We start from the raw sequence: 15,656 nt of genomic DNA, 5'->3' as shown, positions 1-15,656 counted from the left end.
TGATTAACCTTCTTAAGACCAACTTCACTGCAAAAAATCATAATTTTACCAAGCATTTTTAGTCTAGTTTTTGGTGAAATTGTTTCATCTTATATTTGAAATAAAAAAACTAACTTACAAGTAACTTTTCATCAAGACAGAAGAGCTCGTTTTAAGTCAATAATTCCTTAATATTGATGCTCCATTGGCAGATATTTTCACTTGCAACAAAACATTTTTCCCATGAAGTGAAATAATGGAGCTAGTAGTTTTTCATCAACATTTAAGAGTTATTGACTTAAGTATTGCTTCTATGTAGTGCTGAAAAGTTACTTTTAAGTCAATTTTGTCTTATTAGACCATAAATACTTGGTAGGATTTTGTTTTTGCAGTGATTCTGTTTTATGAATCCAAGACATTTTTAAGGCCTTAATTTTAGATACATAAATTTAAGAATTTTTAAGGATGAGAGGACATCCTGTATAGATTCATTTCTTTAATGTTCTTGATAAAACTAGGAAACGATGGGCACAAACAGGCGCTTTTCAAGTTGGCAGTGAAATTGTCAGAACTGAGTTTTTCAGTGAGGAAATGACTTGCGCACCTCCATGAACACAAAGGAAGTCATCATTGGAAATGGGGCCCGGCTCTGCAAAGGTCTTGAATTTGTTGAGCCACTGCCTGGAGATGTAGAACTGCAGCAGGCTGGGCTCCATCATGCTCAACAACCCCGACACTCTCCTACGTTCTTTCACCGCGTCCTCGCTGCTCTTTCTGCGACAGAAACACATTAATCAGATGTGAGCGAGGAGTCAAAGCGGCACTGATTAAAAACCAGAAAAGAAGAAAAAGTTCAACTCTGATGTCTTACTTATAAAACAGAACATAAGCCTCTGCATTCTGGACGCACGACTCGGGCACCTCGGTCACACTTTGGTCGTCAAATTCATACCACAGATTATTCACGCTGTTCCTGCAGTACGCTATGTAGTGGCCACCTAAAATGAGACAGCGTTCACAAATCAAAGCAAGCCGGCGAGAGTTTTTTTCTGCGTGCCAGTAGATGGCAGAGCTTCAGTGCCCACTCACTGCTGGCAGTGCCGTGGTGGCAGATGACGGACAGCAGGTCGTAGCTGGTGGTCTGGGCCGAGCTGTCTTTGGCCAGGAACGGCTGCAGGTCCAAGCCTTCGAGCGGGAATGAGACGTGCGTGCCTATCTTGGTGGAGTACATCAGCTCGTGTCTAAAGCGCTTCAGGTGAATACACAGGATCTGGAGCACAGGGAGTTCAGCTTGATTATTTCACAAAAAGAAACATTCCTTACAATATGGATAAGGAAGGTGGTTAAAGGGGCAGTATTAGGTGTTTTCCAACCACATAGGATCATTTTATAGCAAAATCAAGTGTCTATGTTACCTTCACTTGTTATAAAAACGCTTAAATTTAAATAAACACTTACATTTTTAAGCAATTTAAAAAAATTTAAAAACGCTTAAATTTAAAAATGCTTAAAGAGACAGAGGCCCTTGAAATTGGGCCTCTGTCTCTTTAAAAACTCCTGCTCTTTCTGAAACTCCACCTTCAGGAAGTCATCACCACATTGCCCTTAATTAACCAGCATTATACTGAGAATGTGATACGCAGTTCCACCAGGTGTTTGCTAATTGCTGCTGGCTAGTCTGAAGGACCTGAGTGCTCTGTGAGAACTCAGAAGCCTGAAAACTGCAGCTCAGAGGAGGAGCTGTGTCTCGAAGGCGGAGCTAGGTCCACCCTGGCGTTTTTGCACAGCTGAGTGGTTGCCATGGTGATTAAATGATTTCCCAAAAATGCATGAAAGAATCAAAGCGACACTTCATAACATTATGACACAATGTGAACTTCAAAATAAAGTCAATTTTACATAATATTGCCCCTTTAAATGGATTTTCTGTACCTCTGGTAAATTCTGCATTTTACAGAATTTCACTCCGTTTCTTAACCTAGGAAATAAAGATTAGCAGATTATTATAGGTGCAGTTTTGTTTTGCAGGAAAATAGTTCAGTTTAGGAAGAGCTACTTCATTCACTCACTTTTTGCATTTTTCACAGCTATACATGTTGTCTCCTGCAAGCAAAGAACAAAATGTTGTTAAAACAGGAATCATTTGCATATGAAAAGTCAGTTTTTCCTCCAATTTACTCACCCTTTAGTTCATCTCTGGCAAAGAAAGCAGCAAGGCAGTCTTGTAGTGTAACCACTGGACCCCAGAACCAGCTGGAGAAGAAACAAAAACCTTCATTTGGCACAAGCTTACAGGACACAACAACTGCCGGCAAAGTCAGCGCAGGTGTTTTACACAAACCTTCTGATGTACTCCATGACAAACGCTATCCAGCCCTGAGCTGCGTAAGCTTCCCCGCAGGAGCCGGCTTTCACCAGGGCGGTCTGGTGGGACGCCGAGTGGAGCTTGGCCAGGTCCTCTTTCCCCGGGATGGGCAACGAGATATCCTGGAAGTTCTCCAGGGTCACAGATACCTGCAGCCATGGACCACACACTGAACATTCAGCCATGGACACATCATGGCAGCAAACACTGCAAAAACATTTAACTAAGTTGTAGAAAACTGTGCTTTAGGGCTGAAATGCTTAATTGGATTAATTGATTTAGTTAGTAATCTGTTAACTGTTAACTAGAGTTTGAAAAATAGGTCAATCGGTGAAAGAACAACAAACTCAGAGACGTATTTAAGCCAAAATTGTACAAAAATATTTACATTTTGCATTTAAAATGAAAAAAAAAATGCCAGTAAATATGTTCTATACAAAACTCCTGAAGTGGAAAGGTTTTAGCTTCACCCACTTCAGATTGTCTTAAAAATATCCTATTAAGCACATTTTCTATCCAATTATTTATTGGTTAATTCAAAACCTAATCAATAGATCACCTCTATATTGCGTTGCTGTTAAGTCAAGCATAAAGGATTCAACTCAGAAGTGTTTTTTTTGCTGCAAAAGAAATGTTATGTTGTTGTATTTGTGCAATAAGATGCTTCTTTTCTAATTTAGAAAATAAGTTATATTTGAGTATTTTAATTTATTTCTGAAACTTAAATGAAAAATCAGAAAAATTATCAATTTTTTTTCTCCAGTCATGATAATCAATATAAAAATCAATAACTGAAACATTCATTAGTGTGCAGTAAACATTATTTTTTATAACATCTAGTCTAATTACTTTATGTTGCCATGGTATTCCTTGAGCCCAGAGAGGATACAGAAAAGATTTCTGGCCACCCACGATTAATTGTGATTAATTAATTGTGCAGAAATCACAAGGATAAATTTCATGAAAACAAAAGAACTCCTTTCGTATCTTCATATCTAAAAACATTGATAGCTTCTCATCAGTTTTGGAATATAAAGGTATTAAAGCATATGTGTCGAACTCAAGGCCCTGGGCTTTTTATGTGGCCCCTCTGGACTCCAGAGGAATGCATAACTAGAACCTTTAAGATCACAGTTGAGTGTTCAAATGTTATTTAATCAAAGCAAAACAGTTTTGTACCTGAATACTTCCAAGTTACATCCAGTTTTTTTTTTTGGCAAAATTCAATCAAAATCAACAAATCCTACATTTATTTACGAGTTTATTGCAAATTTTCTGCAAAAATGGTAGACAACACTGGGTTTAAGTGATGCTAACTCCCACCTGCAGGTGGCTGTATGTCTCACTTCCCATCAACAATTGACAGGAAGTCATTTATGAGCGTAAATATTGCAAATTTGCCGAAAACAATCATGAAATACAGGAGGGACTGATGAGTTAAAAGACGTTCGATATTTAATTTTAACAGAGACACGTACTTATTGATGTTTTATCAGTTTGTAAATGGGTTCTGGAACCACCGGCCCTTTTACACTGCTGTGTTAGAGGATAAGTACTTAGAGAACAGCCACACTGACCCGATCACAGGTGAGGCACTGAACTGAACTGACAATGGTCCCATCGAAGACGTCTGAGATGACGCTGCGGTATCTCCTCTGTCGCTTGTTCTTTGGCGGGGAGAACGTTGCGACTGCTGTGAGAAGCAGAATGTGAGAACACCGGTTTACAGTCAGGTTTGCCAAGGATATTCCTGCCATCCTGTCCCACTCACATCTCCTTTTTTTAACTCTCGGCGTGATTTGGCTCTAATCATGACTGTGAGCTGAGCTGCAGGCAACAGAAGCGCCGTACCTTTCTTGTGTGCAGGGTTTAAGCTCAGCCATCCGGAGGTAGCTTTGGGAGGACTGCTGGATATTTTGGGAATATGTCCTTCTATAGTGACTGGACTTTGTGGTCGTGTGATGTTGGACATTTGGATATCCGAAAAGCAATCTGAAGGAAAAGAAATAGTATTAAACATTGAACATTTATCGTGAGTAGCAGAGGTATTTTGACTAGTTGTGGACCGATACATTTTTCATGATTTACTTAATTTTGGGAGATTTGGGGAATGTAAAATTGCATGTCAACTGGGCATAATAATTTGTTTAAATTTGAATTTTTTCTTGTTTTTACTTTTGTCTGTTTGAAATAAGTAACTATACAAAATAAAACAATCAGCGACTGACCGATACTTGAATGTGAAGTAGGGCTGCGCTGATTGCAGTTTTCATTTTTGCAGTTTTAGACTGCAAAAATGTTTGCAGTCTAAAACTGCAAACATTTTTAGACTTTTTAAATAAAAGTCTAAAAATGTGGTATGCATTTGCATTCAGTTCTCCATAAACAAAGTCTAGTGCAGCTGATTATCTTCGGAAGCCACCTGTGCAGAGAGTGTAGGGTGATATGGAAAGCAGTAGAGAGGGAAACACTGTAATAAAACGTATTACCTGATGTTCTGCCCTGAACCTTGAGGGCTCCTTGGCTGCTGATAATGGGCATGGTGTCCGTGGTGGTGTCAACGTCTTTGTCGATGTCTCCGTTGTTTCCCCCCATAACGCCGTTAACCCCGGAGCGATACAGATCATTAATCATGTTCTTCTCCTTCTGCCACTCCCTGTTGGCCTGGATCTCATTCTGCTCAGGAATCAGCATCTCTGCCTCGTTGGTGTTGTCCATGACGATGCTGCTGCCCTGCACCTCGTTGTCGGCCCGCTCGCTGCTGCCACAGGACTCGCAGGACTGGAAGTCGTTGTCCGACTGGCTGTGGTTGTCCTCCTCGGGACTGTCGTCCATGGCGATGCTGGTGGAAAGGTCGAAGGGCTCTGGCACAGACTCTTTCAGCTCCTCGTGAAGTTGATCCATCAAGCAGCGCAGAAATTCCTGGGAATCCTAATGGTTCAGCAGAGATCGAAACAAAAGGACGGTCAACTTTGCAATACATTTAACTGACGCCTGACTCTGACCAAAAGAAATAAACAAGGTTTCTTTGAGCATCAACTCAAATTTAAGACTTTTTTAAGACCAATGCAAATGAAATTTAAGACCTATTATGGGCTGTACAAAACATGTTCATTACATTTATTTCTCAAAAATCACTCTTAGATAATGAGATTTTAGTCTGGCCACTTCGGCCTATTTTGAGCTGTTTTAAGGTGTCTTGTCACTTTAAATCCAAATAAGCTGCTGCTGGCCACGTTCCTCTAAACTCAATGTTTACACTCCATATGAAAATGGCTGCAAACAGACGCACAATTATACAACCATACATCTTTGAAAAGCAGAAGTGGAGCCTCGTGCACAACCAACAAGAATTCAGCAAGTTGTTTCTGGATGATAAGTTAACAAAAAAAGCACTTATCTTTTCCAGGAGCCATTGTATGGTGCCTATATAGCACCAAATGTGCTGCTTCACTTGGGTTGCTAGGTGAAGGGCAGTGGCTGCTGATTTGTGAAATTATATTAGGAAACGGCTGATTTTTCAGATACTAAATAACATTAACTTATTGCCAAAATATGGCTGATTGGTTCTTTCATGGGCTGTTTTTAGAAGCAGTAGAGGCCCAAGAGGAAGTAGAAAAACATGCAAAATGTGAATTTTGCATGTTTTATAATACGTCTTCTTTAAAGTCCACTAAACCTTCCACTTCAGAGTTTGTGTCGCCCTAAATGCTACTTTGGGATCAGTACCAGTAGCAGCAGCGGCGTCAAACGTTTTCTGGTGAGCTTTAGCTAAGCCACGTGAAAACTGTAAAATTTCTGGGGTTTGTTTGTGGCTCTTGACAGCAGCTTTTTTCTTCCACATATCATCATACAGGTTGGCAACAGGAGTGATCCAGTGGCGAAAACAAACGACGTCCAGCTAACTGGAGATAAATTTTAGACGTTTCCTAACACATGTCAGGTGTAAAAAAAAATATATAAAACCCAGCTAGATAGAATGTGGTATATAAGCATATAGTTACCAAGTGTTTCAACTGCCTCGAGTTACAAAACTCAGACTTTTGTGTGACAGAAAAAAACAAACATAGAAAACATGAGATTAAACAGCCCTGACATGACAACATTTAAGGCCTGTGATTAACGTATTTAAGGCGAGCATGCATATTTTGATGAATCTAAGACCTTAATTTTAGGTACATGAATTTTTAAGGACACAGACACTCTGCTAAAACTCACCAAAGCATTACTTCATAGCCAGCATAGTGAAGCTTTCCCAGAGACACTCTTCTGAAATTACACACTAAAGCTACTTTTCCTCCTTGTTCATGCCAATTCTGGATCACAAAATCCGAAACCAAACACCGCCGAACGTGTAATCAAACTTAACGAACCTCAGAAACCCAATCGCCTCCTTCAAGCTAAATTAACTTCCCTCTCCCAGGAGCTGGAATGTTATCTTTATTCATAGCAATGTTAAATTCAAGGCCTTGCAGCACAGCGTGGCGTGACAAATGAATATTCCTCACCCAACTCTTCCAAACAAACTCTGGCAAGCCAGGAGGAAAAGAGCAGATTTATTAGGCCTGTGAAATCCTTGCAAACACTGGCTGAAGACAAGACGAGCTTTAGTTTAATACACATTTTTTATTATTCTTTGCATATCAAAAAGACACAGCTTTACATTTAAAAATAGTATCAGCACAAATTATGTAATTGTCCGTTAAGGCGTGGATTTGGGTGCAGAGGAATTATAAATTTGAGTTATTAACTTGGAAGTAGACAATTCCTGCTGAGGGTGATGTGCAGTTTTATTTATTTTTATTTTTTTAACCGTTTACCAATTTGGTTACTTCTGAAGATTTTATTTAGGGGCATCACAGTGAGGCAGTACTAAAGTACGATAGAGTATTAGGGCCAAGATAAGAGATTTTCTTTTTAATTCAGAGAATAAAGTCGAAATAATAGAACAATAAAGTCATGATATTAGGAGAATAAAGTAGTAATTTTATGAGAACTCAAAAGAATAACACAAAATGTTTGTTTGACAAAAAGAATCAAATTATTAAATTAGCATTTTTTTTTATTATTAATGAACCACACAGACTTATCGAGCTGATTGCTAGAGTTAAAAGATCAGATACAAAGTTTTTCTATTAATAACACGACTTTCTTCCTGTATTATTGTTTTTATTCTGCTACTATTATGACTATATTGTCATAATTTATAAAAATATATTGGTTTGTCTCTAATACTTCATCATATGGTGTAAAGTGTTTTATAAACAGTTCACCTTTTTATTTTTCCTGTTTATTTTTATTTATCCTGTTTATTTTCCTGAACAAACTGAACATTATTGCATTATTGCATTATTGCAAACTGAACAATACTCGATGGGGCTGTGGAAAACCACCCTTGAAGCCAACTGCAAACCACTTGCACAAGTGTCCATCAAATGTGGCATATACCAAGGAGATGCTCTGTCCCCACTGCTGTTCTGCATAGGCCTGAACCCTCTCAGCCAAATCATCAACAAGACTGGCTACGGATACCGACTCAAGAATGGGGTCACGATCAGTCACCTCCTCTACATGGATGACATCAAGCTGTACGCCAAGAGCGAGCGAGACATCGACTCACTGATCCACACCACCAGGATCTACAGCACTGACATTGGGATGTCATTCGGACTAGAGAAGTGTGGTCGGATGGTCACAAAGAGAGGGAAGGTCGCCCACACAGAAGGGGTCTCACTCCCAGAAGGAACAATAGCAGACATAGAGCATAGCTACAAGTACCTGGGAATACCACAAGCAAATGGCAACCTCGATGAGGTCACAAGGAAAGGAGCCACAGCCAAATACCTCCAACGAATAACGCAAGTCCTGAGAAGCCAGCTCAATGGCAAGAACAAGATCCGTGCAATAAACAGCTATGCCTTACCAGTAATCAGATACCCTGCCGGAATAATTAGCTGGCCAATGGAAGAGATGAAGGCCACGGATGTTAAGACTAGGAAGCTACTAACCATGCATGGAGGGTTCCACCCCAAATCCCTGAGACTGTACACGAGCCGTAAGGAAGGAGGCAGAGGACTAGTGAGTGTGAGAGCCACTGTCCAGGATGAAACATCCAAGATCCATAAATACATCAAGGACAAAGCCTCAACGGACGATGTGCTCAGCGAATGTCTCAGGCAATGGGGAACAGAAGACAAGGTGCTGGAAGTACCATCATGGGAGGACAAGCCCCTACATGGGATGTACCACCGACAAATAACTGAAGTGGCTGATGTCAGGAAAACCTACCAATGGCTGGAGAAAGCTGGACTCAAGGACAGCACAGAGGCACTCATCCTGGCCGCCCAGGAACAGGCCCTAAACACCAGAGCAATAGAGGCTCAGATCTACCACACCAGACAAGACCCAAGGTGTAGGTTGTGCAAGGAGGCCCCTGAGACAGTCCAGCACATAATAGCAGGGTGCAAGATGCTGGCAGGGAAAGCGTACATGGAACGACATAACCAAGTGGCGGGCATAGTGTACAGGAACATCTGTGCAGAATATGGACTGGAAGCCCCGAGATCAAAGTGGGGAACACCCCCAAAAGTGGTGGAGAATAACCGAGCTAAGATCCTGTGGGACTTCCAGATCCAGACAGACAAGATGGTAATGGCGAACCAACCAGACATTGTGGTGGTGGATAAAGAACAGAGGAAAGCCGTTGTGGTGGATGTAGCAATACCAAGTGACTACAACATCAGGAAAAAGGAGCATGAGAAATTGGAGAAATACCAGGGCCTCAGGGAGGAACTGGAAAAGACCTGGAAGGTGAAGACCACAGTGGTGCCTGTGGTCATCGGGGCCCTCGGGGCAGTCACCCCCAAACTGGAGCAGTGGCTCAAACAGATCCCAGGAACAACATCAGACATCTCAGTCCAGAAATGTGCAGTTCTAGGCACAGCCAAGATACTGCGCAGAACCCTCAAGCTCCCAGGCCTCTGGTAGAGGACCCGAGCTCAGAGGATGAAACAGACCACCCACGGAAGGTGAGAAGGGAATTTTTTTTAAATTTATTTATTTATATATATATATATATATATATATATATATATATATATATATATATATATATATATATATATATATAAAATCTTCCTTCAATTTCACAACTATCTGATACTTTGTAAAGCTTTATTACCAAAAATCCCCAAAATATTAATTGATATTTGTGGTAAAACTTGGAGAAGTTTTGCATGAGACTGTATGTTGCACACTGGTTTCATCATGAAGTACGTCCTACCTGCTGAGAATACCCTCTAAACATCGGGTTTATGGCTTTGATCCCCTGGAACAAGTTGGTTGGAACGACGTAGGAGGGTCTGCAATGAGAGGGGGAAACAGTCAACTTTTAAAGAAAAGCAGAGATATGCTCAAATAATTTATATTCCAGCTTCTGCAAAATGTTTTCTCTGAAAGCAGCTATCACAATGTGGTGAGGTTGTGTTAAAAATTACACCTGGACTTTCAGTGTAGCTTGTAAAAACATGTTTAGAGATGAAAAACAGGGGGAGAAACACGGGGATAAACAGACGATAATATCCGACCTGTTCCTGTGCCACAGATCTGACACCAGCTTCTGGTAGCTTTTGCAGAGAGCAGGCTTCTTGTCCGTTTTTACCAAACCACCACAATCAAGAAAAAACCGTGTCAAAGGCGGGCTGCAGTGAAAAGAAAGAATAAATATATCATTTATAAGATACAATCAAAAATATTTTTGTTTGAAGGGAGCTCTACAGTGGTTTAGTTCCCTGCAATTGTTCCATACTTGCTCTGTTCTGTATTTTTTACATGGATATAAATAAAACCTTATTTCACTTGCAGAGTGTTATCAAAAATTCCCACAGCCGCTATCCCATGCGGGGAAGACGTTTCATGTAAGTGAGAGCGAAAGAACATCAAAGCTAACGAAAGAAAACGGCAAAGGGATTTTGTTCAGCAGATGCAGAATGAACAGGAATTTGCAAAATAGTAAAAGCAGAGAAAAGTTTCAGAAAATGCTCCTGCGACTCAGACTCTCACATTGTTAAAACATAACTGTAACCCTCTTCTTTAGGTCAAACTTTTAACAAACAGCTCTGGAAAAACCTTAAATAATCAGTTTCTCTGATTTTACTTCTTACAGGTAATTGTTTGATAAAATTTACATTGTTCTTTTAATTTATGAACTACAGACAACATGTCTCCGAAATTCAAAGCAAAAATGTAGTATTTATTTGCAGAAAATGAGAAGTGGTCAAAATAATAAAAAAGATTAACTTGTTTTCTTCCAAAGAAAACAAGTTCATATTCATTTAGAAACAGCAACTAATGTTTTAACTAAGCAAGAGTACGGAAATCATTATTTGGTGGAGAAACCAGGAGGCTTTCAATGGGGTTCACTGCAGTGAGCTCTTCATTTTCTCCACCCCCCCCAACCCCCCCCCAAGAGCTGTAACTACCCAAACCAAACGGCTACTTAAACAAAGAGAATCTCAGAAGAGTCAAAGGAAACAGTAGAAAAGAGTAAAGATGCAGAAGTGAATAGAGCAGGAGGTGATGTGTAACACAAGAGCCCACGGGGAACTACAAAAGGCCATTTCTGGCTTCTCAAATGGTGCAGTGCAGCAACTCGCACTCAGCCATCTATCTCCCAAATGAACACAGTCGTGGTTATTTCTCACCGTCTGCAAGAAGCGAGTGGGAACATAATAAGAAAAAAAAATAGCAAATGGATACAGAAAGAGAGTGCTGAAAGTGTGATAAAAGGACAGTAAGATGGGGGGAAACCGTCAGAAAGCGACGCTTTCAGAGGCTGATGCGGCGCAGAGGACGGGACTCACCAGTTGGAAAGGGCTTGAAGGGCAGCGTTCATGTAGCAAGTGTTGCCAATGTTCTTCAGCCCTGTCAGACCTGAAGAGCACAGAAAACCCCAGAAGTTAGAGCAAGCTTCTCATGAATTATATTTAGAAATGAGTGGTGGCTCACAGGAAGTGTGGAAATGTTCACAAGACCAACTCGGTTCCAGGGATTAAAGTTTTACAGCAGGTACGGAAAAAAGGTCACAGTTTTCTCCACGTTTAGGGTGGAGTCAGGGGACTAAACTTTTACTCTTCTATGTAATTTAGGAGTTTTAGATTGTTTTTAAATTACTTTTTTTAAATTCACAAACTAAGATTACTCTGCTTTAAAGCAGGTGATGATATCAGCTTTAAGATTATGATCAGGTGTGAAATCTGGGTGTAGTGATGAACTTTGAGCTGAACCTTCTGAGACACATAAAGACGGTAACAAAGTTGGCCTTTTATCAGCTGAATAACATTTCTAGGATTAAAATACTAATGTTCCAGAAAGATCTAGAGAATCACATGCATGCATATATTGATAATGACCTTTATTAAAATGTACAACTCAAACATATCTGCAGTTCTTTTGACAAGTTACAAAAATGGATACAATAAAATAATAAAATAAGACATAAAATATTAAGAAAATATATTATAATGTTTTAAAGACACATAGAGAGTTGCACCAGTTCTGTCAGGATAAATGGACCAGAACTCCATCAAATTATTATGCAAGGAAAGCCAGTGTATTCACTCAATGTTCTGGTGTATAATGTGACTAAGTAATTCTGAATCACAAATAATTTTAAACATAAGATTATTGAAGTTCTTGGATCTTACTGTATTGGTCTTGTATCCATTGCATTTCCAGTCCAAATTTATTAATATGCATTTCAGCAAAACCATAATGTGTTTATTTGTAAACAATACTAATGTCATTAGATCCATGTCTGGAATCACTCAGAAACAAAAAATATTGGTCAAAAAGTTAAATTTTAGCTGCAGTGTCTGGGCAGAAAAACTGAAGAACATGGAAATAAAAGCTGGGACTGTTTTATATTCACAGCAGTAAGTAATTCATCCACAAACCTTTATTGCTCGTCTGTGGGATTTCTGCTGAGGTAAAACTGATGGAAGACTTGAGACGGGGTGAGGCAACACTCTCACTCAGGTTGTCAGAGGAAAATTACATCTCCTTTCGTTTCCAATTACAGGCCACCCTTTGACCTAACCCAACTGCTGCTTTTAACTTCAGTGCTTTTGACATGTTTATATTTGAATTTGGATTAAAAAGCGGAGGAGGAAATTTATTTGAAACTTCGGGACGCACCGATCCACTATTTTCACTTCCAATAACGACACAGATATTTATCAGCCGATACAGAAGAGCAGAGCTTAACTGACTTAAAACGCTTCTAATTTTTAAACACAGACACTAATGTATTGAATTACAAATTTATTTGAGAACTCTCCACCAGCACAGCACACTTAAATAAATACACCTCTAGGGGGCGCAGGGTGTAAAATCATAACTCAAAAACGGACGCCTTAATCCTCAAAGCGACAATCCCTCTTTCCTGTTAATTGACTGCAGAATAAAGGCCAACGGAGCCAAAAAAAACCTTAAAAAAATAATACACCATCTTGGTCAAACATGTAAAAACAACTTTGCTATGATCAGCCAGAGCAATAATGAGTATAACAGCCAAAGTAAAATAAATAATTAAGAAACTGAAAGTGACAAAACCAACAGGTTTTTGTCTTCTTTGGTCAAACATGTAAAAAAATAAACTAACAATCCCTTCAAATGGTTCAGAAAGTGCAACTAGGAAATCTACATATAGTGTAAAATAAATAATAAAACATGACGTCGCTCACAAAACATAGAATTAGACTGAATAGATTCACCCTTATAGACTGGGAACATTGTCACAATATCTGACCAAGAACTTAGTTTTGTATTTTTTGCAACATCAGGACCGATATGGATATTAATATCAGACTTGAGCACCTCTACTTAAAACCACTTGTATAGAAAGAAGAATAGGGCTTTTTTTAAAGCATTTCCTTGGGTTTTTCACATAAAAACACAATTTGGTGAACTCACCTCTGGCCCGCAGGTCGTCCTCTTCTTCTGTCTCCATGTCCAAGTCTTCATAACAAACATTAGAGGGCAGCTTCAGAGAAGTTGGGCTCCCAGGGGCCTTATTGTTATCCTAAAGCAACATTGTCCACACATAACACCATCGTATGTTATTTAGTAAACAAATAAGCACAGTTTTAACATTTTGCAACCGCTGAATCTTGTGCAGCAACACATGCAACCAATACAAACCGCGCTGTAACATTAACCCTTGTTGAAAAAGTGAAGGCAGCTCGTACCTGAACGTCATTCTGCGGTAAGGGAAGAGGTTCGACGATGGCGTTTGGAGAGTGAGGACCTAATTTACGCTCCAGGAAAACCTCTTTGCCGCAAGCGTAGCACCAAACTCGAAGCGTCGTCAGATTCACCGTCAGGTTGTGCCTCGTCTCCTGCACAAAAATAAATTAAAACAACATTAAAATCCCTGCTAGACAATCGAAGAGCGATGCCAAAGCAGTCCACACTAAAATATTTAAAATAAAACTATAAAGTCGTAGTAAATAACATTTCCTATAACGGGAATGCCCAGAAATGTTTGAGGTTTGTAGTTTTAGATGGTTTCCTCTGGTGGCCTTGTTTCATGCAGCTGTTTACTGCAGGTGAGACACAGACCGATTTATCACAATGCAGTCTACAGAGAAAAACAGAACAGCCTATTAATATTTATTACAATGAATGATTTCAGAACAGTAAAACCTTTTTAACCAAGATGTATTTCTTTTCATAGAAACAATCCCTGTGTGGCTCGGTGTTTAATATGCGTTTTCTCTGACAAATACATTTATCTTGGAAGTCAAAGGTCAAACCTTAGAATGATATTCAAATTGAGTTGAACATGTTCTAGTTGAAGAACTGTTTTGGTTCTAACAAATATTATCAATATCTGTTAAACAATTTTTCTTATTTTAAGTGTTCAAACACAAAACACTGGCTTTAAATGATCAGCTAACTTCGTCTAGATTGTATCATAATTCATATTTCATTAAATCTGAAATGTATTAAGAAATGAGATTAGTTTGAATTTAATATAGGGCTGAAACGATTAATCAGATTAATCGTGATTAATTGATAATCAACTAATTTAGTATTTGATTAATTGTTAACAGGATTAAACAGATTTTTAAATTTAGCAATTTGCAGAAAGAAAAACACATTGAGAATAGTAATTAAGCCAAAATAGTCCAAAAAACATATACACCTATTGGAATCAAGATTAAAAATTTAATTTATTCTACACAAAACTCCTCAAGCGAAATAGTTTTAGCTTCACCTGGTTCAAATTCTGTAAAACAAAAAGAGAATAATCTCCTATTTAAGATACCAGATTATTCATTGGTTAATCCAAAACATATGCAACAGATTAGCGCTACACCGTATTAATATTAAGTCAAGCAGAAAGAGCTTTTCACATGTTGATGCTAGAAGGATGTTTTAGCTGCAGATGCATCCTTTGCTACAAATGATCAAGAGTTCACAAAGGAATGCTGTTATTGCATTTCAAGTAATAAGATGTTCATGTTCCCATTTAAAATTTGTATTAAATTATTTGTTTATTTGCATCTTTTAACATATTTGTAACATTGTATAAAAATGGTTTATGTGGTTAAAATTTTATTTTTTTAAATGAGCAGAATGTACAGATCCAATTTTTTATCACATTAACCAGCAGAAATAATCGATTACTAAAGTAATATCCCTAACTTAACCTGGACTGAATTGGATCCTACATGACTGGATTAACTGTTTTCCAAGAATTGTGAATCTGCATCTTTTCTTTCATCCTAAAATGGCTTTCAAACCCTGTTTTCATTGAGAATATAAAAACAACTGAAACGTTTGGACTTGAACACAGGTGTGACGTTTTGACTTATGGATTAACAGACATTAACACAAGAGGTTTAACTACATTCAGGCTGTGCTTTCAGTGTCTGGTCGCCGGTACGACAGGTGGAGGCGGCTGTGTGCTGTGGAGGAAAATGTCCGAGACCCGCTGACCCACTGCCGTCCTGACACACAGCAGCAGTGAAACAGTTTGACTGAACATGAGCAGCAGCCAACCAGCAGGGCCTGTATTATTCATAAGGGAGTCCATTAGCCTTTGCGCAGCGGGCCAGGACAGATTTGGCAAAAGCGACACACCAGATGGAACACGGTACCCAAATCCCCCCCGACCCATTTAAAAGATTCATGAAGGAAAATGTACAAGGCAAACCATGAATAAGAATGCCGTAAATATGCCTCTTCACCAAACCTTATAGTGCCATGTGTTGCAGTTAACTGCTTTGACATTCCTGTCAATTGATTT

General features: G+C 39.1%; 1 protein-coding gene across 2 annotated transcripts in view; it reads right to left on the bottom strand.

Annotated features, from left to right (window-relative positions):
• usp33 (ubiquitin specific peptidase 33) overlaps positions 1-15,656 on the bottom strand; it is a 34,759-nt gene that overhangs the window by 6,525 nt on the left and 12,578 nt on the right. For both annotated transcript variants that reach the window (XM_008434633.3, XM_008434634.3), the window contains exons 5-19: positions 13,591-13,740; positions 13,316-13,424; positions 11,206-11,275; positions 9,931-10,044; positions 9,627-9,705; positions 4,834-5,275; positions 4,196-4,336; positions 3,922-4,037; positions 2,321-2,493; positions 2,162-2,232; positions 2,049-2,082; positions 1,912-1,957; positions 1,069-1,249; positions 851-977; positions 584-753 (exon numbers count right to left, since the gene is read on the bottom strand). In XM_008434633.3, the coding sequence (XP_008432855.1) occupies positions 584-753; positions 851-977; positions 1,069-1,249; positions 1,912-1,957; positions 2,049-2,082; positions 2,162-2,232; positions 2,321-2,493; positions 3,922-4,037; positions 4,196-4,336; positions 4,834-5,275; positions 9,627-9,705; positions 9,931-10,044; positions 11,206-11,275; positions 13,316-13,424; positions 13,591-13,740 (2,023 nt within the window). The remainder of the gene's footprint in view (positions 1-583; positions 754-850; positions 978-1,068; positions 1,250-1,911; positions 1,958-2,048; positions 2,083-2,161; positions 2,233-2,320; positions 2,494-3,921; positions 4,038-4,195; positions 4,337-4,833; positions 5,276-9,626; positions 9,706-9,930; positions 10,045-11,205; positions 11,276-13,315; positions 13,425-13,590; positions 13,741-15,656) is intronic.

Source organism: Poecilia reticulata, chromosome 17 (assembly GCF_904066995.2).
Source record: "Poecilia reticulata chromosome 17, P_reticulata-male-v2, whole genome shotgun sequence".
In the NCBI taxonomy this organism is placed as follows: Eukaryota; Metazoa; Chordata; class Actinopteri; order Cyprinodontiformes; family Poeciliidae; genus Poecilia; species Poecilia reticulata.
Note: the sequence above shows the minus strand (reverse complement) of the source record. Positions and strands in the feature narration are given on the sequence as shown.